The 27,880-nt window shown below is 51.1% G+C and overlaps 1 protein-coding gene across 4 annotated transcripts in view; it reads left to right on the plus strand.

The window, feature by feature from the left end:
• Positions 1-4,877: 4,877 nt before the first annotated feature.
• ACLY (ATP citrate lyase) overlaps positions 4,878-27,880 on the plus strand; it is a 50,679-nt gene continuing 27,676 nt past the window's right edge. For 2 of the 4 annotated variants that reach the window (XM_008997583.5, XM_035300530.3), the window contains exons 1-13: positions 4,878-4,952; positions 10,529-10,714; positions 11,897-12,019; positions 14,759-14,821; positions 15,337-15,527; positions 15,968-16,047; positions 17,499-17,629; positions 18,427-18,545; positions 19,417-19,553; positions 20,308-20,369; positions 22,398-22,515; positions 25,870-26,024; positions 26,804-26,894. In XM_008997583.5, coding sequence (XP_008995831.1) covers positions 10,556-10,714; positions 11,897-12,019; positions 14,759-14,821; positions 15,337-15,527; positions 15,968-16,047; positions 17,499-17,629; positions 18,427-18,545; positions 19,417-19,553; positions 20,308-20,369; positions 22,398-22,515; positions 25,870-26,024; positions 26,804-26,894 — 1,429 coding nt within the window. In that variant the 5' untranslated portion in view covers positions 4,878-4,952; positions 10,529-10,555. The remainder of the gene's footprint in view (positions 4,953-10,528; positions 10,715-11,896; positions 12,020-14,758; positions 14,822-15,336; positions 15,528-15,967; positions 16,048-17,498; positions 17,630-18,426; positions 18,546-19,416; positions 19,554-20,307; positions 20,370-22,397; positions 22,516-25,869; positions 26,025-26,803; positions 26,895-27,880) is intronic. The other 2 variants (XM_008997582.5, XM_008997584.5) reach the window with 1 other exon arrangement.

Below are 27,880 nucleotides of genomic sequence, written 5' to 3' on the forward strand. Positions count from 1 at the left end.
TTCTCCTGCCTCATCCTCCTCAGTAGCTGGGATTACAAGTGCCCGCCACCACACCCAGCTAATTTTTGTATTTGTATTGGAGACGGGGTTTCGCCTCGTTTGCCAGGCTGGTCTCAAACTCCTGACCTCCAGTGATCAGCCCTCCTTGGCCCCCAAAGTGCTAGGATTACAGAAGCCACCATGACCGGCCTTTTTTTAAATTTGAAACAGAACTTTGCTCTGTCACCCAGGCTGGAGTGCAGTGGCGCGATCATGGCTCACTGCAGCGAAGTGCCACCATGTCCAGCTAATTTTTATATTTCCTGTAGAGACAGGGATTCACCATGCTGCTCAAACTCTTGGGCTCAAGTGATCTACCTGCAGCAGCCTCTCAGCGTGCTGGGAATACTCTTTGCACCATTGCCTCCAGTCCCATTCAGCTGTTGAAGAATGTCTGGGCTCCTTCCAGTTTTTGGTCATATTGAAAAATACAGTACAATCTCAAATGTGTCTCCTGGCACATGTGTATGACATTTTACAGAGCATATGCCTAGGAGTAGAACTATAGAGTTGTAGTGTATGTCTCTTTGATTTTAATAGATAATGCCAAATGGTTTCCAAAGTGTTTGCATCAATCTACCCTCTCACCCTTTCTTTTTTTTAGATGGAGTTTCACTCTTTTTGCCCAGACTGGAGTGTAATGGCAAGATCTCAACTCACCAAAACCTCTGCCTGCTGGGTTCAAGTTATTCTCCTGCCTCGGCCTCCCAAGTAGCTTACAGGCATGCGCTGCCATGCCCAGCTAATTATTTTTATTTTTAGCAGAGACGGGGTTTCTCCATGTTGGTCAGGGTGGTCTGGAACTCCCAACCTCAGGTGATCCCCCTGCCTCAGCCTCCCAAAGTGCTGGGATTATAGGCGTGAGCCACCATACCTGGCCTCCCTCTCACCTTTTTGAACCTCATTTCTCTTGTGTTTTGTCCATAAAATAAGAGGTTGGAGGGTCGAATTTCTGAGATCTCTTTTGGTTCTGGTATCTTATGAATCTGTGATCAAGGAGCCCTAATTCAGCAGCGCTTGGTGCTGAGCATTTCATTCTTTCCTTTTTTTTGAGACCAAGTTTCACTCTTGTGGCCCAGGCTGGATGCAGTGGTACGATCTCAGCTCATTGAAACCTCTGCCTCAGCCTCCGGTAGCTGGGATTACAGGCATGTGCCACCACACCCAGCTAATTTTGTATTTTTAGTAGAGATGGGGTTTCTCCATGTTGGTCAGGCTGGTCTTGAACTCCCGACCTCGGGTGAACCACCTCCCTTGACCTCCCAAAGTACTGGGATTACAAAGCTTGAGCAACCATGCCTGGCCTGGTACTGAGCATTTCTGAGGGAACACCAAAGTTATGAGAGAGAGAGGTCAATGCAACCTGTGCTGGAGATGAGGCCTGCAAATGCTGTAGGGCTGGGCACAGTTCTAAACCTTGAAGATTGGTATTACAACAACCTGGGCAAGGTGTCATGACCCAGTCTCTCTAAAAAAAAAAATTCTGTTTTTAATTATCCAGTTATGGTGGCATTTGCCTATAGTTCCAGTTACTCTGGAAACTGAGGCAGGAAGATCACCTGAGCCTAGGAGGTTGAAGCTGCAGTGAGCCACTGCTCATGCTCTCCAGCCTGGGTGACAGAGTGAGACCCTGTCTCAGAAAAAAAAAAAAAAAAGCCAGCCAGACACAGTGGCTCACACATATAACCCAGCAGTTTGTAGGCCAAGGTGGGAGGATCACTTGAGCCTAGGAGTTTGAGACCAGCCTGGGCAACTTAGTGAGACCCCATCTCTATGGGGAAAAAAATGGTGTTGGGTAGAGACTTGGGCCATGACAGAGCCTGGCAACTCTTATCTGTACACCATGACCTCTGCTCCTGCCTGCACTTGAGAGAATTTCCAAACACAGAATATGACAAAGAGAGACAAGAGGCAAAAATAATAAACTCAGCCAGGTGCAGTGGATCACACCTGGAATCCCAGCAATTTGGGAGGCTGAGGTGGGTGGATCACCTGAGGTCAGGAGTTTGAGACCAGCCTGGCCAACAGGGTGAAACCCTCATCTCTACTAAAAATATAAAAATTAGCTGGGCAAGGTGGCACTTGCCTGTAATCACAGCTACTTGGGAGGCTGAGGCAGGAGAATCACTTGAACTCAGGAGACAGAGGCTGCAGTGAGCCAAGATCATGCCACTGCACTCCAGCCTGGGTGACAAAGTAAGACTCTGTCTCAAAAAAAGAAAAAAGTAAATAGAATGATGAGAAGATGGGTTCCAGATTGATTACTTTGGGGCAGATGAACCTCTGTGCAGGTGTGGTAGCGTAACAAGAGAGTCCTCCTTGAGGAGGCTAGGGGTGGGGGCAGAGGCCTGGGATGAGACCACTGAGTGAACTGGAAAACTTCAGTGGCTGGCTCATGGGCCCTCTGCCCAGCACCTCTCCCTCCCTCATTCCTTGGACAGTTACTTTTGTTGTTCCTGCCCAGGAATAGTCAAACTTAGGCATAGCAACACCTAAATGGAGGACGATCAGTCAGCAAACATTTATTGAGTACTTACTATGTACCAGTCATTATTATTATTATTTTTTGAGACAGAGTCTTACTCTGTCACCCATGCTGGAGTGCAGTGGTGCGATCTCAGCTCACGGCAACCTTTGCCTCCTGGGTTCAAGGAGTTGTGCCTCAGCCTCCTGATTAGCTGAATTACAGGCCCATGGCCACCATGCCTGGCTAATTTTTGTATTTTTAGTAGAGATGGGGTTTCACCATGTTGGTCAAGCTGGTCTCAAACTCCTGACCTCGTGATCCACCCGCCTTGGCCTTCCACAGTGCTGGGATTATAGGTGTGAGCCACCTTGCCTGGCCACCAGTTATTATTCAAACTGCTAGGAATACAGCAATGAAGAACATAGACAAAGATCCCTATCGTCATCATGCACATATGCAAATATATCTGAAGGATAAATTATTAGAAATGGAATTACTGGACCAAAAGGCAAATGAATTTAAAATGTTTGCCAATATTACCAAATTGACATACAAAGAGTTTATTATATTTTATGTCCCATTTGGATGACCATTTCCTTAGGAGTGTATCTCTCTGTCTGTTTTTTTTTCTGAGACAGGATCTAACTGTCACTCAGGCTGGTGTTCAGTGGTGCAGTCACTGAACTGCATTTTTTTTTTTTTTTTTGAGATAGTCTCACTATGTTGCCCAGGCTAGGGGACAGTAGTGCAATCTCAGCTCACTGCAACCTCGACCTCCCGGCTTCAAGCTATTCTCCTGCCTCAGCCTCCCAAGTAACTGGGATTACAGGCATGCACCACCATGCCAGCTAATTTTTTGTATTTTTGGTAGAGACGGGGTTTCGCCATGTTTGCCATGCTGGTCCTGAACTCCTGGCCTCAAGTGATCCGTCTGCTTTGGCCTTCCAAAGTGCTGGGATTACAGGTGTGAGCCATCATGCCTGGCCACCCCATTTTAGGACTAAGAGAAGAAAGGTGATAAGGAGGTGCTATTTCAAAAAGATGAATGAGAGGGAAGGGACCAGAAAGTGACATCATCAGGGAGCACTTGGTTCACGCATGGGTAGCAAGTTCAGTTACCTTACTCCTGGCAGCAACAGAAGTGTGGGGAGGGGGGTCTTGGAGAAGTTTTTGTCTGTAAGTGTCACAACACTGTTGCAGCAGGAGTATGACCCAAAGTGCTTGGCAGGAACAGAGGCCTGCTGCTTCCCTGCATTCTGGGCTGACCTCCTCACCTGAGCTGGACAGTGGATGCTTTTGGCCTTCTTCCTGGAACTAGACAGCTGTTAGGCTTAGGGAGCAGCTCGGAACCTACAGAGTTGGGGTGCAGGTAGGGAAGGAAGCTGCAGCATGTTGGAACAGTAAATACATGTCCTGATTTCCAGGACTGATTTCATGTATTCTGCCCCACAAGTTCACCAACACCTGACAGACTGGATGTCCCAGTTTTTGGTTTGGAAAATACGATCTGTCTCAGGTAATGGAGAAGCGGGAGGCAGCAGTTCATTCATTCCAGTGTCTAAGCCTGAGGTTGGTAGGAGCAAGAGACTGTCAGAGATGGCTCCAGCCGGGCGCTGGAATCTCGCCTTGAATTCCCAGCTCCGCCCAGATCCATGCTGAGGCGAGCAGGTGAGTGGGATGGACGGCGCTGTGCCTGGTACCCTCGTAGCCTCACTTGCTTACCGTGGCCTCCGCCCTATCCCACACTGGGAAGTAGACTGTTAACCTCAGCTCAGCTTTGCCCCATTGGCCCGGTAGGAAGACTCCAGCGAGGGGAGAGGCGCCACGTGCTAATGGAAAGCGGCCTGCCAGCCACGACTGCTTAAAGAGATGGTCTAAGCAATCAGGTTCTATGCGGTCCAGATGCAGTTGTCCGTTTCTCCCAAGGGAGGGAGCAAGGGGACTCCAGGTCCCCAAGCTGCGCTACAGCCAGTTGGGCTAACATCCCACTCTCCATTCCCCAACTCCCCGAGTAGCAGTCCGTCCAGCCCCCCAAGCGATCAGGCCACTACCCCCAGGCCCGCGCGTTCTCCTCCCAGCCTAGCCCGGCCCATCTGCCCACCCGGGGCTCCGCCCTCGGCTCCGCCCCGGCCCGGCCCTGCCGGCTCCCAAGAGGCGGTGGGCGGGCCAGCGGGACTACAAGTCCCAGCAGGTCCCGGGGCCCGCCCTCGGGGGGGCGGGGACACAGCGGCAGCGAATTGGGAGGAGCCCTGGCGCTCAGGCTAGGGAACGCGTGTGACCAATCGCGGGGCCGCTCTCGCTGTGATCCGATGGGGGCGGGGAGAAGCCCGGCTGGGCCGGGACAAAAGCCGGATCCCGGGTAGCTACCGGCGGCTGGAGCGCTCCGGATTTTGTGGTGTTCGTCATTACTGTGGAGCGAGTGCCGCGCACGGACTTTCGCAGAGAGGTGAGCGCGGGCCGCTGTTTTCGCTGGCTGGAGCCCGCTCGCCCTAGGAGCTTCCTGCCTCCCTCCCCCAACCCGGAACCGCCTTCCTAGACGCGGGCTCGGTGCTCACGCGCCCTCCCTGCACCTGCTTGGAAGTTTTGAGGGGCTTAGCTTTAGATTCGCCTTCGCCCGGGGTCCCGGCTGGTGGCCGCGTGTCGACGCTCTCCCCCGCCCCCCCACATTCCAGTTCTTGGGAGTTTGCGCGGGGCTTGCCGCTGTCCTTGCTTTTCCTGCCTCTGCCACATTGCATGGGCCCCCTCCTGGCGCGCCTCACCCCGCACGGGCACAGCTATCGAGCCTCCTCGGCCGCCTTTTGGACCCATCTGAGTTCCCCCATCGGATGCCGGGAAGGGAAGTCGCGGTGGCGACTGGTCCCACTCCGATCCCTCACTGGCGGGGCTCAGGCCCTTCCCTTGGTTCTGTGGAGACTGGATTGAGGTCCACGCCCAAGTGGAGGGAATGAGCTGGGCGCGCCTCCGGAGCGGGCGACGCAGGGCCAGGCTGCCCTAGGATGCCGGAGGCCTCAGCAAGGACTCTTCTCGCACTGGAAGTGCCGTCGAGTCCAACCCCCAAGCGACAGATGGTCGGGGTGCCACCCCATCCTTGAGCTGACGCCGAGCCTGGCCGAGACAAGGTCCTCAAGGGGCTGGAGGATGCTGCCGCCGCCCTCCTGTCGAGCCTGGCAATGGGCCAGTCCCAGTGCCTGCCGCCCTCTCCAACCTTGGCAGATACCGTGCAGTGCCAAGTTCTGCCGTTACGGGGTCCCAGGAGGTCTTCCTGGGAAGAGGATTTTGGAAGGGATGATAGGAGAAGTGCCCAGCACGGTTTGGTCAGCTAGCCTACTCCTCTCCACCCTTAAGTTTGCTTTGTGTTTCCAGCCGGCTCAGCTGAACTAAAATATTGGGTGAGGGACAGCTGGTAGGTCCCAGTTGCCCAGAGGGGTGATTTTCACCTCTTAGAAACCTTCCTAAACAGCCTGGGGGGGCGGTAGTGGGAAGAGCCCTCAGACACTGGGCAGCTGATGCCTCCATCCCCATTCTGACACTAATGCCTGCCTTAGTAAGGGGCACTCACAGAATTCTGCCTCTCTAGAACTTACTCCAGAGATTGCCTGTCCTCTCAAATAATAAAAATAATAATTCCCAGCTGGGCGCGGTGGCTTACGCCTGTAATCCCAGCACTTTTGGGAGGCCAGGCCAGGCGGATCACGAGGTCAAGAGATCAAAACCATCCTGGCCAACATGGTGAAACCCTGTCTCTACTAAAAATACAAAAATCAGCTGGTCGTGGTGGTGCGAGCCTGTACCCCAGCTACTCAGGAGGCTGAGGCAGGAGAATCACTTGAACCAGGGAGGTGGAGGTTGCAGTGAGCTGAGATCACGCCACTGCACTCCAGCCTGGTGACAGAGTGAGGCTCTGTGTAAAATAATAATAATTTCCGCCGGGCGCGGTGGCTCAAGCCTGTAATCCAGCACTTTGGGAGGCCAAGGCGGGTGGATCACAGGGTCAAGAGATCGAGACATGGTGAAACCCCGTCTCTACTAAAAATACAAAAAATTAGCTGGGCATGGTGGCGCGTGCCTGTATCCGCTACTCAGGAGGCTGAGGCGGGAGAACTGCTTGAACCCAGGAGGCGGAGGTTGCGGTGAGCCGAGATCGCACCATTGCACTCCAGCCTGGGTAACAAGAGCGAAACTCCGTCTCAAAAAAAATAAAATAAAATAAATAATTTCCAGTCCTGCAGATACTAACCTTCAAATGAGTGTTTTTGTCTTTCCCAGAGGCACCTTAAGTAGCATCCCCAGTGCCCTTCCACTAGCTGTGTCCCAGGGGTGTGTCCTGGGGAGCAGGCTTCTTTCATTCAGCTTTCTGTGTAGGCTGCTTCTTTCAGTGTCTGCTAAAAGTGAACTCAATCCTGGGTCACTCACCTGTCTGCAGAAAAGACCCCATTCGGCTCATAAGGTCTGTCCCTCAGGGAATGTGTATATGTGTGTGTTTTCAGGTTCCTGGGCATGACTTCCCCTAATGGTTTACAGATTACCTGTTACCAAGTAACAGTTCCTGGAGTCCAAGCTCAGCCCAACCATCTATCACGAATTTGACAGCACATTCAGCTACTGGGGATGCAGACTAAGACTTTGAGGGGAGAGGTCCCAAACCCAGACAGGTATTTGTAGGTATTTGCCCATTCCACTAGAGCAAATGTTCTTTTTTTTTTGAGGTGGAGTCTCACTCTGTTGGCTGGGCTGGAGTACAGTGGCATGATCTTGGCTCACTACAACCTTGGCCTTCCAGATTCAAGGGATTCTTCTGTCTCAGTCTCCCAAGTAGCTGGGATTACAGACACCCACCACCACACCTGGCTAATTTTTTTTTTTTTTTTTGTGATGGAGTGCTCTGTCACTCTGTCACCAGGCTGGAGTGCAGTGACGGGATCTCGACTCACTGCAATCTTTGACTCCCAGGTTGAAGCGATTCTCATGCCTCAGCCTCCCAAGTAGCTGGGATTATAGGCACGTGCCATTACGTTGGCTAATTTTTGTATTTTTAGTAAAGATGGGGTTTCACCATGTTGGCCAGGCTGGTCTCGATCTCCTGATGTCATCGTGATCCCACCCGCCTTGGCCTCCCAAAGTGCTGGGATGACAGGCATGAGCCACCATGCCCTGCCAATAATTTTTGTATTTTAAATAGAGACAGAGTTTCACCATGTTGGCCAGACTGGTCTTGAACTCCTGACCTCAGGTAATCCGCCCTCCTTGGCCTCCCAAAGGGCTGGGATTATAGGTGGCCAATCAAGTGTTCTTAACTGGTGGTCAGTCTGTGGGCCATCAGTAGTCACAGGTGAGCCCCTTGAAACGTTGTGCGCAGTTGGATATGTGTACATTTTTCAGGGGTTTTCTTCAGTCTCAGAAGAGTCTGAGACCTCAAAGAGGTTAAGAGCCACTGCCTTAGAGAGACTTTAAGACCTTACTGAACCATTAAAGTTGCAATTTATCTTTACTGAGTCCACTCCCTGGGTTTATGAGCCAGGTGCCTTCTCTGTATTGGTGAATGTGCAGAGGCCCCTTTTTTTTTTTGAGCTGGAGTTTCGCTTTTGTTGCCCAGGCTGGAGTGCAATGGTGCGGCTCACCGCAACCTCCGCCTCCTGGGTTCAGGCAATTCTCCTGCCTCAGCCTCCTGAGTAGCTGGGATTACAGGCACGCACCACCATGCCCAGCTAATTTTTTGAATTTTTAGTCGAGACGGGGTTTCACCATGTTGACCAGGATGGTCTCGATCTGTTGACCTCGTGATCCACCTGCCTTGGCCTCTCAAAGTGCTGGGATTATAGGCGTGAGCCACCGCACCGGGCCAAATCTTGCTTTTTATCCTTTGTCAGACCCTGTGGAGATGGACTCTTGGACCTGAAATATGATCTGAGTCTCAAGAAAATTGTGATTTCTCAGCTGCAGGGGTCCATTTTCCAAAGTTGGATCTTGTGTCTGTTTTGGAGGTGCCAGGTTCAGGGGACTGTTTTACTGGAAGTGTCAGACTTCTAGAAAGGTGTAAGTGGAGGGACTTCCTTTCTCATGGAGTTGTGGAAGGAGTCTGAATTGCTGAGGCTCATCAGCCATGCCCACTCCTCTCTGAGTGTGCCTTTATCTGCCCTGGGCTGCACTCTGTTTGGGATGGGGTTGGGGGGTGTACCCATTTAATTTCAGGACCAGTTTTTCTGGTCTGAGTCAAGAAGATTGGGAAATGGAACAGTGGGTGGGAGGTGGAGGACTGTGGGGCAGTGGGGCTGGTCGGGCCTCTCTGGAAACTCATATTGAGAAGGAATCTCAAGTCATTCCAGGGGAAGGCCAGAAAAGGGAACATCTCCTCTGAGCCCCTTCCCAGCTACCCTGCTTTAGGCGGACACCTGGGCTGAATACGCCCATTGTGTGTGCCATGCTGGATACTAGCTGGGAGGCTTACCAGCCAAGCTAGGATTAGAACCCGGAGCCCTACCAGCCTGGCCAATTGGGAGGGGGTTGCAGAGTGGCCCCTGGAATGTTGGACTTCTCTGAGCTTCCGTCATGTGTAAACCAGCCGGTTCCTTCACTCTCCCTTCCTTTATATGTACTGGACTTTTTTCTCCCCTAGCAAATTTAATAGCTTTGCTCTGGGCCTTGGCGGGGGAGACTGGAGTGACTTCCTGATCCAGCCAAACTCTTGGCCTCCTCCATTTCCGCCTCCCACATTCCCCATCCCAGCTCACTCCTTGAGTTACCTGCAGGAGAATGGGGTGTCTCAGGACAGAGTGGTGGGGAGTGGGGGATGATGAAATTCTCATCATGAACTCTTTGAAGTGAAAAGGACACATGGGCCTGGTTCTTGGAAAAATGGTCTTTTCTTGGGCTGGTGTGGATTTTTCTGGGGACCTAGGTGTATTAGGGTTTGGGTTCGAGACTCAGGTCACAACCTTGCTTATTATTAGGTGGGCTTCTTGGGCAAGTTATCCTAACCCCGCTGAGCTTTCATTCCCCATCTAAGACATGGGGTTGTAAATCTCAGCGTACCTCCCAGAGCTCATATGAGATGAGTTTCTTTTTACCTTTTTTTAGACACAGGGTCTTGCTCTGACACCCAGGCTAGAGTGCAGTGGTGCAATCATAGCTCACTGTAGCCTCAAACTCCAAGATGAGTTTCCTTAAACATGTGATGGAGGATGATTTCTGCCTCTTCCTCCTCTTCCTCCTACTCTGGCTCAGTTAGAAGTAACCGGTACAGGGTGGTCCCCAGAGAGGCCTGTTTTGCTTAGTGAGTTCTGGTCTAATTTAGCAGCTGGATGACTCAGTGGAGCGGGTGGGATGTACTAAAGGTCAGTTTCCCTGCTCTGTGTCTGCTTCATACTAGGGGTAGGAGGTCAGTGTCTGGGAGAAAAGAGCTTTGCGATGACCCTCCCCCTCCCCTACTCCCCTCCTAACCAGGAGCTGAGGGTGTGACCCTGCTTAAGGCTAAGTAAACTTGCTGGCTTGGCCAGTGGCCTGGTGGTGTGTAAGGGTGTGTGTAGGGGTAAATCTGGGTGCAGGGCAGATGAAATCTGTAGGGAGAAAAAGGCTGCAATTTCAGTTGTACTCTGCACTGGTCAGAGAACAAAAGGGTGTTCAGTGTCTCTGTGCCCACCTTGATGGAACCAGCACTCAGATTTGGGTCAAAGCACTGGTATTCCTGGCTTCCCAGCCAGCTGCCTTTTGCTTCAGGATGAGTCTGGTTGTGGGTTAGCTAGTTTGCCTAGAGGGAATGGGGCAGGGTGAGGCAAGAGTCCCAGGGCAAATGGCACCTTTGTTTTTCTTTAGCCTCCCTCACCCACTGTCTCGGGATTGTCTTCCTCTGCTGGCAGAAGTGCTGCTTGAAATCTCTCTTCCACTCCTCCTGCTGGGCAGCATTTTTTCCTTCCTCTTGAGAAAAGCCTGGTTTTCTTGTCTGGGGCAACTGGGAGTGGGTCTGCCCTGCTGGGGAAGGTAGCGCCTCTGCATGCCTGCCCCTTCTGACCAGCTCCTCTCTCCCAGACAGGTAGAGCAGGACCCTCTGCAGCCATGTCGGCCAAGGCAATTTCGGAGCAGACAGGCAAAGAACTGCTTTACAAGTTCATCTGCACCACCTCAGCCATCCAGAATCGGTTCAAGTATGCTCGGGTCACTCCTGACACAGACTGGGCCCGCCTGCTGCAGGACCACCCCTGGCTGCTCAGCCAGGTGAGCCCTGCCTCCACTCTGGGCTGTTCTTCCAGGCCCAGGGTCTGAGGAAGAGAAAGCTGTTGGTTTGTTGGAGACGCCGAGGGGGGTCACAAGGGTTGGAGCCCGCCAGCAGCAGCAGCGAGCAGCGTTGCCATGGGCTGAGCAGGGTTTATCTTCATGCTGAGCCCTGCATGTTGAGGTAACCCAGCCTGGTATACCCTGCCATGGGCTTGAAACTGGACAAACTGGTGCCTAAACCACAGCTGTATTTATTAACCATGTGGCCTGGGGCAAACCATTTCCCGTCTTTGAGATTTAGATTCCCCGTCTCTCCAATGGGATAATACTGACTCTTAGCTCTAAGAATTAGCAAAAAAGTCCGGAAAGCATTTTGCATGCTCGCTGCCTGGCACATGGTAGATGCTCAGTTAAAAGTAGGTGTGTGCTCTCTCTTCCCCCAGGTGGAGTATATCAGGAGTGTATCAAGGCAATTAGGAAGTGTCACTTTGTACTTTGTGAAGAAGGGCCCTGACTCTGGAGGGTCAGCTTGGAATAGACTCCATTCTTGAGATCTCTGCAGGGCCATTGTTGGGAAGCACTTAGATTTTTTTGGCAGGGCCCGGAGAGCAGGCCTAGGACCAGTGGTGGGGTATCCTCCCACTAGGAGGCAGCTTAACCGCAAAGGGACGGAGGGAGTTTCCTGGCCCTGGAAATGTATGAGCAGTGGTTACAGGCTACTTGTTGGGCCTTTTGTAGGTAGGGTTCAAGCACAGGGATGGCGTTGACCAGAGGACCTCTAAGGCTCCTTCCTGCCCCAAGCCTGTGTCTCTCTGTTCTCCTCTTTGGAACACATGTTCTGGGCCATATTCTGAGGGGCTTACCATTGAAGGAAGATGCTAATCTATTACATAGGGAGGGTAGGGAATCACTTATTCACGTAGCAGGTATTTGCTGAGCACCTGCTCTGTGCCAGGCTTCATTTGGGCACGAATGGCTGTAGATAGTTGGTTCTCAAAAGAAAGATATTGGCTAGGGTAGGTGGGAGAAGCCTCCAGGAATTGACCCTGAAGGATGGATGGGGCTGGCTTTGGAGCAGAGTTAATGGGAAGTCAGTCCCTGCTGTCCTCTACTTTGGGTCCCCAAACTACTACCATTTATCTAATTCTTCCTCCCTCTAAATACAAACCCCTCTCATTCCAGAACCTTGTAGTCAAGCCAGACCAGCTGATCAAACGTCGTGGAAAACTTGGCCTAGTTGGGGTCAACCTCACTCTGGATGGGGTCAAGTCCTGGCTAAAGCCACGGCTGGGACAGGAAGCCACAGTGAGTGGGTATGGGGTCAGGGTGGACATGCATGGTAACACAAGCAAATATGGTCACCTCCAGGTCAGCAGTTCTATGCAAGCCAGTCCCATTGCAGCCCAGGGAAGTCAGGAGTCCTGTGGCACTGACCCACTCAGGTGGCCACCAGCAGCAGGGCCAGTCTTGGTGCCCATGCCCAGCTCCCTCATCAGGACATCCAAACTTCTTTGTTTTATTGGTTTGGGCAAGATGTGCTATAGAGGAAACTCCAATATAATTCAAGAGCCAGATGGAAATGGTCTGATCCTTTAACAGTGATTGTGGAGATGAGGCTCTGAGGCCCTCCACTGCTTTTTTTTTTGAGAGGGAGTTTTGCTTTTGCAGCCCAGGTTGGAGTGCAATAGCACAATCTCATCTCACTGCAACCTCTGCGTCTCAGGTTCAAATGATTCTCCAGCCTCAGCCTCCTGAGTAGCTGGGATTACAGGCATGTACCAACATACCCAGCTAATTTTATATATATATTTCTCCACGTTTGCCAGGCTGGTTTCAAACTTCTGACCTCAGGTGATCCACCTGCCTCAGCCTCCCAAAGTGCTGGGATTATAGTCTTGAGCCACCGTGCCAGGCCACTTAAAAGAAATTTTTAGTAGAGGTGTGATTTTGTTATGTTGCCTGGGCTGGTGTTGAACTCCTGGGCTCAAGCAATCGTCTTGCCTTGGCCTCCTAAAGTTCTGAGATTATAGACATGAGCAATCATGCTGGACCTTTTCATGTTTTGGTTTTTACTTTATTTTATATTTATTTATTTATTTTCTCTTCTTTTATTTTTTTTATATAAAGATGGGGTTTCACCATGAAGGCCAGGCTGGTCTTGAACTTCTGACCTCAGATGATCCACCCACCCCAGCCTCCCAAAGTACTAGGATTACAGGCGTGAGCCACCGCGCCCAGCCTACTTATTTATTTTTTGAGATAGAGTTGCGCTCTTATTGCCCAGGCTAGAGTGCAGTGGTGGGATCTCCACCCACCGCAACCTCCACCTCTCAGGTTCAAGTGTTTCTCCTGCTTCAGCCTCCTGAGTAGCTGGGATTACGGGCATGCGCCACCACACCCAGCGAATTTTATATTTTTTTAGTAGATGGAGTTTCTCCATGTTGGTCAGGCTGGTCTTGAACTCCTGATCTCAGGTGATCCACTTCGGCCTCCCAAAGTGCTGGGATTACAGGTGTGAGCCACTGTGCCTGGCCTACTTTATTTTTTAAAGACAGGGTCTCACACTGTCAACTCAAGGCTGGAGTGCAGTGGCACATTCATGTCTCACTACAGCCTCCACTTCCCAGCTTCAGGTTATCCTCTCACCTCAGCTTCTTGAGTAGCTGGGACTATAGGTGCATGCCACCATGCCAGGCTGCTTTAAAAAAATTTTTTTGTAGATATGGGGTCTCTCATGTTACCCAGGGTGGTCTCAAATTCCTGGCCTCAGATAATCCTCCTGCCTTAGCCTCCCATGTAGCTGGGACTACAGACATGTGCCACGAAGCCCAAATTCAGTTATTGACTTCTCCCAGCTTGGTGATGAATTTCAACTATATAGATGAGAAAGTTAAAGTGAAACATGGTTTAGGAAGGCTAAGAGATACCTCGAAATAAAATTGCGTTTTTTCTTCTCAATTCCCAAGGGAGCTGGAGGACTGAGGGAGGGAGTGGGGCTGAGACCTGTCCTAGCTTGGGAAGAATGTGCTGTCCACACCTGACTCTGTGCACGTGGTTCTGAAGGGCCTGGTGCTCCTCTGGGTGAAGCTGCACCAGGATGAGCTGTTTTCTTCCTTAGCTGCCTCGGGAATAGCAGTGAAGGTGGTGATGAAGGTGTCTTCCTCCCTCTTTGGCCTTCTTCAGAGCAGCCCTTAATGTTAATTTCAGTTTCTGGCCCTCATTGGTAAAAAGAGATCCTTGAAGTTGCACGTGGACTCAGGCCTGAGGCAACCTGACCCTTGAGTTCCCAGGCCTTTGGAGAGAGGATGGTGGGATTGGAGGGAGGGATGCTGAGTATGTCCCCAGGGAGCACGTCCTGCTTCCTTTGCTGGCCTCTGGGCGGGGAAGGTGGGGGACGTCAGACATCAGAGCTGGCAGCAGTACTGGGCCAGCAGGAGCGGCTCATTACCTCTGATGGATTGCTGTCTGGTCCCTGACTCAGCAGTGACGCACAGAATGGGCGGGGGGTTTGGAACTTACTGGGATGAGGGCTGTGGCCACCCCCAGGGAATCACTCCAGCTGATTAGCTCTGCAGGCATGTGGTCCTCAGCCAAGAGGGTCTGTGTGGAGAAGTTTCCCTGATTAAGCCCCACTCTTGGACTCATGTCCTGAGGCTGAGTCACCGTGCCTACCTCAAGGCTGATGAAGTGGAATGGTCAGCTCCCTCCTACCCAGTTCCCCTTCCCGAGAAGCTCTGGCATAGCCTTGACTTGTCGGAGCCCTTTCACTTGGGCGGGTCCTATGTCAACATCCAGAGGGGTCCAGGAGTGGGCAAGGTCGGCGCGTGTTAAGGCACAGCTTGCACCAGAGCAAGGGGTGAAAGGGCATCTCATGAGGACTTACTGAGCTTAGGGATTGCTGACCCCATTTTTTCTGTAAAATTCTCTCTATGCTGGATGTGGTGGTGGGAGTGCTTGAGCACCACCCCTGGGCAATCCCTTCTTCTGCCCTGATGGAAAGACATGCCATCCCTCTGAGTTTCATCTCCCTCAATTTTTCTGTAGGTTGGCAAGGCCACAGGCTTCCTCAAGAACTTTTTAATCGAGCCCTTCGTCCCCCACAGTCAGGTATGTATGAGGTGGCTCCAGACTGGGTCTCTCCCTCCTGGAACTTTGGATTTGTCTAGTGTAACATGAAAGAAGTCACGCTGATGAGGAAAGTCAGAGGGACCAGGGTCTCTGAAGCTGCACTGCGGATCTGAAGGTGCTGTGGAATCAGGAGTCCAGAGGGGGAGGAAAGGGCTTGGTCTGCAGCAGGGAGGAGTTAGGACTAGTAACAAAGGGGACTTCCCAGTGTAGGGATGAGAAAGACTCCAGGCAGGACCCATCCCTCAGTTGGGCTCACACTGATTCAGTCTGGACAGTTAGCCAGTGGAGTAGTGGCTTCTTCTCCTTGTCCTCAGGGAAGAGATGGTGCACAAATCTCTAGGTGAATGTTTTTTTACTGAGTTTTAGAAAGCAAGACCATAGGGGTTGGTTTCCTCTCCTAGTACTTGGTAGAACCCCTGTCTTCCCCAGTTCAGCACTGCCACCAACCTCACTCCCCAACCCCAGTCCCACCACCTTCTCTCTTTACCTGCAAGGCGGAGGAATTCTACGTCTGCATCTATGCCACCCGAGAAGGGGACTACGTCCTGTTCCACCATGAGGGAGGTGTGGACGTGGGTGATGTGGATGCCAAGGCCCAGAAGCTGCTTGTTGGTGTGGATGAGAAACTGAATCCTGAGGACATCAAAAAACACCTGTTGGTCCACGCCCCTGAAGACAAGAAAGAGTTGAGTGAGAGGGACGGTGGGGAGGTGGTAGTTGGGATGAGAAGACTAATGGGTCCTGGGCACAGACCAGGGAGAGCAGAGTGGTCTCCTCGCTGGGAGCAGGCGGTAGGCACAGCCTTGACCTGAGGAAGACAGCTGGGTGTAGGGTGGGGACTGCCTTGGAACCAGACTGAAATATGCCACCAGTGTCCCTCACCTCCTTGCTCCTGTCTGTCTGGCGCCTCCGCCTCCAGCTTCTTGTCTGACAGCTGCTTTCCGCCTCAGTGGCTAAAGAGTGATGTCCAGGGAGCAGGGGTTGCAGAGGAGGTGGAAGGGCTGGCAGGGTGTGTGTCGGGAAATGGAGCTGTCAGTGGCAGTGAGAGATTGCTTCGGGGTGCCTGGGGTGCTACCGAGCTGCTCCCTGATGGATCAACTGTCCCTGTCTCCCTCCCACTTCTAGAATTCTGGCCAGTTTTATCTCCGGCCTCTTCAATTTCTACGAGGACCTGTACTTCACCTACCTCGAGATCAATCCCCTTGGTAACTGGCTCTGCTGGGGTGGGAGGGGGCAAGAGGCCCAGTGCCTGTGGCAACCCTGGCCTTGACATTCAGAGAAACAGACTCTCACTGGCCAGAGGACAACACAAGATAGGGGTGCACAGGCAGAGGGCCCCCCACACTTGTTTAGTGCCAGTCCCTGTTTCTGAGCTCTCAGAAGACTGTCATTTTTCTCTCAGTCAACTCCAACATCTCTCTTTGGTTTTAACTTGCTCTGAGGTGGGGAAGTCTTGGTGGTTTTTTTTTTTTTTTTTTTTTGAGACAGAATCTTACCCTGTCGTCCAGGCTAGAGTACAGTGGTGCAGTTTTGGCTCACTACTGCAACCTCCACCTCCTGAGCTCAAGCAATTTTTCTGCCTCAACCTCCCAGTAGCTGGGATTTACAGGTATCCGCCATCATGCCTGGCTAATATTTGTAATTTTAGTAGAGACAGAGTTTCGCCATGTTAGCCAGGCTGGGCTTGAACTCCCAACCTCAGGTAATCTGCCCCCTCAAAGGATTACAGGTGTTGGGATTACAGGCATGAGCCGCCCTGCCTGGCCAGAAGTCCTGGTTTTGATCTGACTGTATGCTGCTGCTGCTGCTCCCACCAGGTCAGGCTGTGCTGACAGCAGGAGGTCAGCCGCCTCTGCACTGCTCTCACTCTCTGGCCCTTCTTTCCTCCCAGGGCACTCAGAGGCCCCACGCTTGCCTCCCCCTGTGGGAGTTGGTCAATCATTGACCCTTGATTCTGGGAAGAGCTTGGTCTCAGCCTCTTGGGTTGTGAAGGAAGCAGGTGGTATTGAGGGGAGAGTGGCATGGGCTGGCTCTGGCCAGGCTTTCTCAGGGCAAAGTCCAAGAAGGTGAGAAATCAAATCATTCCAGCTGACGATCCAGCCCCTCTAATGGACCAGATGGCCTTGTGCTAACTTCATTAGCTAAATGGTCCCGGGGAGGAGGAAGATGGATGTCCAGTGAGGTGATATAAACGAATCCTGTTAACCAGGGTGGTGTGGGGGCCCAGTATCCCCAGTGGCTCCCGTTCCACCTGACGCTGAGGCTTCCCCCTGGGAGACACGATATGCATACAGGGGGCAGGGGAAGTGGTCTTCTGTAAGCAACATGTACCTTAAAACACTTTTTAGTGGCCAGACCATGGGTTTGCACATGGTTAGATACTTAGGAAGTGTAGCATTTTGGAAAGATGTTTGAAAATTGCCATGGTAACTAATACAGATCTCCGTGTCCCATTACCTGTAGGTCAGGGAGAGGGGAATGGTCTTATATTTGTTTTGCCTTTCATGGGGAAATGCTTTGTCTCCAATAAGGGCCACTCTGGTTTCTTATTGAGTTTAGAGAGTTCTGACGCCTGAATGGGTCACTGTGGGAGTGGCATTTGTGGAGGGGTTGGAGGTTGGTGGGTGTCTGATGATTGCCTCCACTCCTCTTGAAGTGGTGACCAAAGATGGAGTCTATGTCCTTGACTTGGCGGCCAAGGTGGACGCCACTGCCGACTACATCTGCAAAGTGAAATGGGGCGACATTGACTTCCCTCCCCCCTTTGGACGGGAAGCATATCCAGAGGTAAGGCTGGTTTAGAGAAGAGATGGGGACTAGGGGGAGGACAGGGGAAGGTGACTCATCTCTGGTGTGCATTTGGCCCCCCTTCATGAGCTGTTTATTTGGCAGGGAAAAGAAGACTGAGAAGCATTTAATTTTCTTAAAACCCCAGTGGGGTAGCGGGTGGGAGTGAGCCAAGCCTCTGAATCCCAGCCAGAAATCCTTTTAGACTTCTCTCTCAATCAGCCTCCCTCAGCTTTTCACTTGATTTGTTGCCTCTCCATGATTGCAAGTGGCTCCCCCTAATCCTGTTGGAAGGTCCTTCTCTCAGCTGCTCACTGAGAATTTTAATTGTTCCTTCCCACCCTGTCCTCTGATGAGTCGTCACAGCAGGGTCAGGTTTTCTGGGAAGTACCCCAGGCTCAGGGAAGAGGCTGGGCTGGGAGATGGTCTGTCCTGGGGAGACTGGGGGTGGCATGTGATGGGCTGGGCAGGCAGATGCTGGGGTAAGGGCATGGTCAAGCAGAGGGACATGGTGAGTCTCAGTTTAGGCAGCGGGCCAAGGACTTGATGTCAGAGAAGGGATTTGGGAAGTTTGTCCCTGGGCAGTGACGGAGGTATGGGTGGTTTTGATACTTATGGACACCATGAAGTGTCTTCAAGGCATGTGGGGCCCTGCACAGCCCCTTCTTCCCACCCCATTAAGGTGACTAATGGCCTCTTCATGTGCCTCCTGGGAATGCAGGGAGGGGTCCTAGGATCTGGGACCTGGTAAAGGGGGCACCCCCCAAAGGGCCTATCTGTTGCTGTTTGGTCCCCAGGAAGCCTACATTGCAGACCTAGATGCCAAAAGTGGGGCGAGCCTGAAGCTGACCTTGCTGAACCCCAAGGGGAGGATCTGGACCATGGTGGCCGGGGGTGGTGCCTCTGTCGTTTACAGGTGACTGAAGGGGGCTGCTGAAGGGATGCCAGCCTGGTCTAACCAGCATCCACTTGTGTGTGACCTGGGTGGGTGGGGTCCTGCTACAGATTCCCATTGTGTGGGAATTGGGGCAGAGGAAAGCAGTGGCATCCTAGAGGGCTTTGAGGGACTTTGGCGAGGTTTGCACGCGGTGTCTTCTGTAACCTTCTCGTTTGTGTCAAAATGAAGCTGTTTTATGAGTTTTAATTCTGATAATTATGTGCTCCATGCAGAGGTAGAGCAAATAGAGAAAATGAACTAGAAAGTGAAAGTTGCCTGGCCATTTCCCTATCCTCTTCCTGACCAGGTCACCGCAGTTAGCAAACTACTGTATGTCCTGTCAAGCATATGTAAATATTTACATTCTTTGCTTTATAGAAATGTTAGGATCATATTCTACACCCTTTACAATAATTAGCAGTCTTCCCTTCAAGCATGGTAGACTCCTGCTCGTTTCTAGATGTGTGATCTGCCATTCCCTTCTGTGAGTGGCTGGCACTCTTTCCTCTGACCGCATCACACCTTCTCTTGGGCCCTGTCAGGGACTCCTGCAGGGTGTGATTTTTCTTGTCGTTGTGTTAGGGAGGTGCTCATTATTCATTTTACCTGCCATTGTCTGTCCGGGGCTCCCCAGTGCCCTGGGGCAGGCAGAGTATACTGCCCAGAAGAGTCTGATGTAGCACCACCAACCTGCAGACTCACATGGGAGCTGAGTGCTGGAAGTCCAAGAGGCCAGTTCCACAGGCTGTCTCCAGTGTTCTGAGGGATCTGTGTGTCCTCCCAGGCCCCAGGCTGCCACCCCCTGCCCCAAGTCTGAGAGCCGTCACTGACTTCTGTGTCTCCTTGGCAGTGATACCATCTGTGATCTAGGGGGTGTCAACGAGCTGGCAAACTATGGGGAGTACTCAGGCGCCCCCAGCGAGCAGCAGACCTATGACTATGCCAAGACGATCCTCTCCCTCATGACCCGAGAGAAGCACCCAGATGGTAAGATGCGCGTGCGCGCGCGCGCACACACACACACACACACACACACACACACACCTGCCCTCACTCCCCCAGGACAGCCCAGTGTGCTGCAATGGGACAGCTTCGTCTGAGGAGTCACCAAGGCTATGTGTTGTCCTGGTTCTTTGCAACTTGAGGCTAATGATTGAATTTTTGGCTCTTGGTTTCTCTGACTGCACAGAGGGCAGGGTTCACGTCTGTCCATGGGAAGGGACTGAGGGTAAGAAGCAATGTGTGATAAAGCCCTGCACACAAGTGCAGGGAGGAGGTGGCTGTGGCATGCTCCTGCTCCGATTGTAGTAAACTCAGTTTATCTGATTGTGATAAACTCTGATTGCAGTAAATTCAGTGACTCTCTTATATTACCTGGCCTGTGTGATTCTCAACACCCCTTTACCACCTGTCCAGTGTTTTGGGGCTCTGCATACCAGTTCCTCTTCCCTGGAGCCAGAGAGAGAGAGAGATTCCCTCCATGGATTTTTGGTTGTCGGTTAGGAGTTATGTAGCACTCCTGTGGGTTTGTTCTGACCACTGTCCAGTGGCATAGGTAATGAGAGTTGAGCTGATAAAGTGGAATGTCTGGAGAGACTGTCCTGCTCACTCCCCAGTACCTCCTAGCAGATGGGGGACCCTCATTCAGAGGAGCAAGAACTTCCTCAGTTGGATTTTTGGAAAGATGCTCAGGTCTACCTCTGTAACTGTGTTTTTGATTTCTCTCTTACTCTAAATCCAGGCAAGATACTCATTATCGGAGGCAGCATCGCAAACTTCACCAATGTGGCTGCCACGTTCAAGGTAACAGCTACAGCAGTGGTGCAGTTTCTGGGAAAATTGGGTTTGGGGAAAGCAGGGAAGGGGACTTGAAGGCAGAGTTTGAGGTTGGGTGCAGTGGCTCATGCCTATAATTCCAACACTTTGGGAGGCTGAGGCAGGTGGATCACCCGAGGTCAGAAGTTCGAGACCAGCCTGACCAACATGGTGAAACCCCATCTCAACTAAAAATACAAAAATTAACCAGGTGTGGTGGCACACGCTTGTAATCCCAGCCACTTGGGAGGCTGAGGCAGGAGAATCACTTGAACCTGGGAGGCAGAGGTTAGGGTGAGCCTAGATCACGCCATTGCACTCCAACCTGGGCAACAAGAGTGAAACTCCATTTCAAAAAAAAAAGAAAGTGGAGTTTGAGCCAGAGCCAAGTTACCATGAGTTACCCAGGTCAGGTAGGGGGGCTTTTGTCCCAGGATCTCTTATGGGGGTGGAGAAAACATTGGGACAGTACCTGTGCATCTGAAGCTGTGTGTCTGGGCAAGCAGCTGCCACGCTAGTCCATAACTCTCCCACCTGAGGCATGAGAGGCAAATTTCTGCTTTCCTCCTTCTCAGGATCAATGCTTTGGAGCACTAACTCAGTTGATCCTCCTTTCTTTCTTTCTTTTTTATTTTTTGAGATGGCGTTTCGCTCTTGTCATCCAAGTTAGAGTGCAATGGCATGATCTCGGCTCACTGCAACCTCTGCCTCCCAGGTTCAAGTGGTTCTCCAGCCTCAGCCTCTTGAGTAGCTGGGGTTTCAGGCATCTGCCACCACTCCTGGCTTATTTTGTATTTTTAGTGGAGATGGGGTGTCTCCATGTTGGTTAGCCTGATCTTGAACTCCTGAACTCAGGTGATCTGCCCATCTTGGCCTCCCAAAGTGCTGGGGTTACAGGTGTGAGCCACTGTGCCCAAGCGATCCTACTTACTTTTAGCACTCTTACAAGACTCTGGGTTCTCTGCATCTCTACATCTCTTAGTCATGAGCACCTTCTCCAAAAGATCAGAATGAAGAAAGTGCTTTGATGACCCGGGACTCCTCTCATCCTTCCGGGGTCTTCTCAGCCTAGGTGCCTGTTCACAGATCAGGAATGTGTGTGTACATGCTTTAAAGTACATGGGACTGCTGTCAAAAAGGACGATAGGGCTAACATGTCTCAAGAGTCATCCCCTTGAAGATAGCCACCTAAGGAGGCTGTTTATTAATATTCCATACTAACAGATGTTCAGTGAGGGTATTCAAAAGAGTGTGCCACATCTGGTGGATCCATGTAAGTTTTGAGAATAATGACTAGGTAAGTGTCAAACTTGAAAGTCTGAGATCTCATCTCAAATGAGGGGCTGGGTGTGGTGGCTCATAACTATAATTCTAGCACTCTGAGAGGCTCAGACAGGAGGATCACTTGAGCTCAGAAGTTTAAGACCAGGCTGGGCAACATAATGAGACCTCATCTCTACTAAAACTTAAAAAATATTAGTGGGTTGAGGCAGGAGGATCGCTTGAGCCCAGGAGGTGGAGGTTGCAGTGAGCTGAGCTTGCACCACTGCACTCTGGCCGACAGAGCAAGACTTTGTCTCAAAAAAAAAAAAAACTGTAAAAAAAACTGTTCCCACACATCACTTAAGAAGCTTTCATAGGACACTGTCTATGTCTTAGTACCTCTGAGAACCCTTGCATAGGGCCCAACATAGATATCCCCACCAAAAGAAGTTGTAGTAAGAGGCACTAATGACTGTAGATGGGACAAGAGAGAAACCAGCAAGGCCTTGGGGACGGTAGAGGCCTGGAGCGCCATGACATTAAGGGGTGTCAATCCCTGGTACCCCATGTTCCCAACTCATTGGTGTTAGTGATCATGTCACAGGCCTTTGGGTGTTGTGTGTAGTCCCATGCTTCCTGAGGAGCAGACCTGGTCACATACACCTGGTCTGTTTGTTTCTCATGGTTATAAATCATTGATTTGTGGCTACCTTCTATTTAGTCATATGCCTCTGTTGTCCTTTGGGCTTCCAGGGCATTGTGAGAGCAATTCGAGATTACCAAGGCCCCCTGAAGGAGCATGAAGTCACAATCTTTGTCCGAAGAGGTGGCCCTAACTATCAGGAGGGCTTACGGGTAATGGGAGAAGTCGGTAAGATGGGGACCTTTTCTCTCCCTTGCACTCTGAGTGTGGGTGGCTTTCCTCCTTGGGATTCCTGATTCCCAAGCATTAGTCTTGGGCTCTCTCGCTCTCCACTCCCCTTCCTGGGTAGGCAGTTTGGGTTTCCATTCCCTGTCCCAACACAGAGTATTGTCCTAAACTTTGAAATGGTCAGGAAAGCATTTTCATTGAGCACTACACTTAGTACTTATTAAAGACCACTTGTGGCCGGGCGCGGTGGTTCACACCTGTAATCCCAGCACTTTGGGAGGCTGAGGCGGGTGGATCGCCCGAGGTCAGGAGTTTGTATCTAGCCCTACAAATATAGTGAAACCCTGTCTCTACTAAAAATATAAAAAAAATTAGCTGGACATGGTGATGGGTGCCTGTAATCCCAGCTACTCAGGAGGCTGAGGCAGGAGAATCATTTGAACCTGGGAGGTGGAGTTTGTGGTGAGCTAAGATGGAGCCATTGCACACCAACCTGGGCAACAAGAGCGAGACTTCATCTCAAAAAAAAAAAAAACCACTTGCTTTGTGCTGGCCACGAGGGTTACAACCACAAACAGGACAGACAGCAAGCCATCGTGGAACGGAGAACACAGACTGTGATATCAAGGGATGGCAAGTGCCAGGGGAAAACAAAACAGGGAAAGGGAGAATTCGTGGTGTGGGAGGGGATGGGGCAGCCTTCAACAGGGTGATCAGAAAATGCTTGATCAAGGCCAGGCATGGTGGCTCACGTACTTTGGGAGGCTGAAGTAGGAGGATCCTTTGAGCTCAGGAGTTCAAGACCAGCCTGGGCAACATGACGAGACCCCATCTTTACAAAAAAATACAAAAATTAGCTGGTCATGGTGGCACGCACCAGTAATCCTAGCTACTTGGCAGGTCAAGGCTGCAGTGAGCCATGATCATGCCACTGCACTCTAGCCTGGACAACAGAGTGAGACCCTCTATCAAAAAAGCAAACTGACATTTGAGCAAACACCTGGAGTAAGGGAGCAGCGCCACGGTAACTCTTGCAGAGGAAAGGGCAAGTTCCAAGGCCCTGCAGTGGTAAGGGGCTGGAGCTGAGACAGAGGGGCAGCAAGAGAGTACAGGTCACAGGAGCGCTTAGCCATCACTCTGAGACAGCTGGCACAAGAGGTGTTTAAGCAGAAGAACCACATATTTTTTTTTTGAGACAGTGCCTTGCTCTGTTACCTAGGCTAGAGTGCAGTGGTACCATCGTAGCTCACTGCAGCCTCAACCTTGTGAGCTCAGGTGATCCTTCCACCTCAGCCTCCCAAGTATTGGGGACTACCAGATGACCACTATCACAGCTGGCTAATTTGAAAAAAAAAAAACATTTGGGTCGGGTGCGGTGGCTCACACCTGTAATCCTAGCACTTTGGGAGGCCGAGGTGGGTGGATCACCTGAGGTCAGGAGTTCAAGACCAACCTGGCCATCATGGTGAAACCCCATCTTAAAAACAACAACAACAAACAAAGAAACATTTGGGTGAGTGTGGTGCTCACACCTGTAATCCCAGCACTTTGGGAGGTGGAGGCAGGGGAATCACAAAGTCAAGAGATCGAGAGCATCCTGGCCAACATAGTGAAACCCCGTATCTACTAAAAATACAAAAATTAGCTGGGTGTGGTGGTACATGCCTGTAATCCCCGCTACTTGGGAGGCTGAGGCAGGAGAATTATTTGAACCCAGGAGGCGAAGGTTACATACAGTGAGCCAAGATCATGCCACTGCACTCTAGCCTGGCGACAGAACGAGACTCCATTTCAAAAAAAAAAAAATTTTTTTTGTTGTGAAATAGGGTCTCACTGTGTTGCCCAAGCTGATCTCAAACTCCTGGCCTCAAGTGATCCTCTTGCCTTGGCCTCCCAAAGTGCTAGGATTATAGACATGAGCCACTACAACCAGCCAAGTGACACAATTTGACTTAGGTTTGAATTGAATAGGGTTAATTTTTTTGTTGTTGTTTTTTTGAGACATTTAGGCCCAGGGACAGCACAGTGAAGTTTACCAAATCATGCTTTTAAAATTAGAACATTATGGCAGGGCTCGGTAGCTCACACCTGTAATCCTAGCTCTTTGGAGGCTGAGATGAGTGGATCACCTGATGTCAGGAGTTCAAGACCAACTTGGTGGTCAACATGGTGAAACCCTGTCTTTACTAAAATACAAAAATTAGCTGGGAGTGGTGGTGCATGCCTGTAATCCCAACTACTCGGGAGGCTGAGTCTCAAGTGATCCTCCCACTTGAGCCTCAGCCTCAAGCCTCCTCCCAAGGAGAATCACTTGAGCCTGGGAGGCAGACACTGCAGTGAGCCAAGATTGCATCACTGCACTCTAGCCTGGGCAACAGTCTGTCTCAAAAAAAATAAAAATTTAGAACATTCCACAAGTGAACAGTAGGAGAAGATGCCAGGGGTCTGTCTATACAAGGAGGAGGAGAGCATGACATGGGATAGTGACCATCAAGGTCAGAGGGGGTCTTTCTCAGGAGGTGGTGCTTGGGTTGAGCTGGGAGACCAGAGAGCAGCCAGGCGAAGTTCCATATGAGCTCCATGCAGAGGAAATAGCAGGGCCAGAGCCCTGGAGGAATGGGCTCAGGGTGTTAAGAGAGACGAGGCGCTCATATATGCATGCAGTGAGGGCTAAGGAAAGCTGGAGAGCTGGAATCCAGGCTGTGAACAGGAATACGGGCTCTGATAATGCATTTGGTTACTTGAATCTTACCAGGAAGTAAATCTGTTTCTTTTTGTTGTTGTTGTTGTTGTTTTTGAGATGGGGTCTTGCTCTGTCACCCAGGCTGGAGTGCAGTGATGCAATCCTGGCTCACTGTAACTTCTGCCTCCCAGATTCAAGGGATCCTCCTGCCTGAGGCTCCAAGTAACTGGGACTATAGGCATATGCCACCACGCCCAGCTAATTTTTTTGTGTTTTTAGTAGAGATGGGGTTTTACTACATAGGCCAGACTGGTCTTGACCTCAAGTGATCTGCCTGCATTGGCTTCCCAAAGTGCTGGGATGACAGGTTTGAGCCACTGTCTGGCCTGTTTCTTGTTCTTGTTATCAGCAAGTGGAGTTCAGAAAGATTTGTCTGGTGGTGACAAATATAATCCAAAGAGCTAGGATTATAGGTGTGAGCCACCAAGCCCTGCCGGAATGTTCTAATTTTAAAAGCATGAAATTATGACAGCTGATTTGTCCTGGATATTGGTCTTGCACTGAATGCGTCAGACACTGATCCTGGCTGTAAAGGGCCTTTGCAGGGTCACATGGACTTGGGTGCTTATCTGAAGACTGGAATAATGGATTTTTTTTTCTTCCCCTTACAGGGAAGACCACTGGGATCCCCATCCATGTCTTTGGCACGGAGACTCACATGACGGCCATTGTGGGCATGGCCCTGGGCCACCGGCCCATCCCCAACCAGCCACCCACAGCAGCCCACACTGCAAACTTCCTCCTCAATGCCAGCGGGAGCACATCGGTAGGTGCCAACCTCGTCCAACCTCACAGGAAGGAACCATCTCATATTTTTCACCAGGATATAGTCCTTATCCTCTGTTCTTTGGGGCAAAGAGGAAATACAGTGGAAGTTAGTGCATAGTTGGTTTCTGGATCTTTGCCAATTTTTTTCCTGCTCTGATCAAAGTAGTATAATGGAAGGACCAAGAATTTAAAAATTGGATCCAAGTTCAAATTGTGGCTGGGTGTGGTGGCTCACACCTGTCATCCCAGCACTTTGGGAGGCTGAGGTGGGCGGATCACCTGAGGTCAGTAGTTCGAGACCAGCCTGGCCAACGTGGTGAAACCCCATCTCTACTGAAAATGCAAAAATTTGCCGAACATGGTGGCACATGTCTGTAATCCAAGCTACTTGGAAGGCTGAAGCGTGAATATCGTTTGAACCCGGGAGGCAGAGGTTGTAGTGAGCTGTGATGGCGCCATTGCACTCCAGCTCTGGGCAACAGAGCAAAGCTTTATCTCAAAAAAGAAAAGAAAAAGTTCAAATCATTACTCTCTTTTTGCTGAGGGAGCAACCTTGGCCAGTATCTTACCTACTCAGGGCCTCAGTTTGCTCATCTGTTACATGGGATAATATTAATTAGTGTCTCAAAGGATTGTTAGAATAGTACTTTTGGAAGCAGCTTATAAAGAGAATTGCTGTGCATAATTTTTTTTACCAGTTTTCTTTAGGGCCTTTAAGGACCGTGGGTTTTTTCCCAGCTGTGGCTCTTACCTCTTATTCTTCTTGTCTTACTCCAGACGCCAGCCCCCAGCAGGACAGCATCTTTTTCTGAGTCCAGGGCCGATGAGGTGGCACCTGCAAAGAAGGCCAAGCCTGCCATGCCACAAGGTATCTCCCTGCGGCTTCTGGCACGTTTCAGGGAGTGGCCCTTCGGTACCCTCTGTATCTCTCTCCCCTTTCCCTGTGCCCCCCAGGCTGGCAGAGGCGGATGAAAAGTGGTTTGGGTTTTGCTGTGGGAGAGGGCCTGGGACATGAGGATGGGATGACTGGGTGCTCCTGAGGCTGACGACCCGGCTGTGCCTGGTCACCTCAATTCCCCTATTCTCTTCTACCTCTGTTCTTCTTGTGGAGGTGTAACCTAGGCAGGAAGACTGTGGAGGAGATAGGGTTATAGAAATTCTAGGAAGTGGGAAGTTCTCTGAGACTCTTCTCCTGAGTGGAGGGCAGACTCTGGGAGCCCAGGACAACAAATCCAGCTCCTACGACAGCAGTTCCTGACCTACCCCCACCATCTTGGGGCTCTAACAGACATTCCCTCTCCTGAATCCCCTGCAAGAGAAGCCCTTGCCTGCCAGCCCATGTGGACTTCAATTCATTTTCTCTCCATGTGGATGTAACTCCTGCCAGCCAACCCTTGCGGCCAGCTCTACATAAGTGGTGTTAGTTACCCCTGGGCTGGCATAGCCTGTGCAGCCTCTTCTTGGGACACGCTTTGCTTACAGCATTTTGGGAAATAGTAACACTGGCCCAAATCGGCATCTTTGTCCACAGCACAGGTCAACCCCATGCTGGCCAATCATAGTGTTTTGTGGAGACAAGAAGGGTTTGGCATTAAGAGGGTGGGACTGGGGCAGCTAGAGAGCCCAGAGTACAAGTCCTCCCTCTGTGCCTCCAGAGGGCCTGGGGGAGGCGCTGGTGTTGAACACACCTGCCCAGCCTTCATCCTTTGTCTGACTCCTCTCTGCCCCTTTGGTCTTTGCTCTTTCTTTCTTGCTTCCATTCTGCTCATCCATGCTTTCACCTCTTCTGCTGGCCCTACTCCTCCATCCTTTGCAGAACAGGAGAGAGGTGGTAAGGGCTTTAGCCCTGCAAGC

This window comes from Callithrix jacchus, chromosome 5, assembly GCF_049354715.1.
Source record: "Callithrix jacchus isolate 240 chromosome 5, calJac240_pri, whole genome shotgun sequence".
Taxonomy (NCBI): Eukaryota; Metazoa; Chordata; class Mammalia; order Primates; family Cebidae; genus Callithrix; species Callithrix jacchus.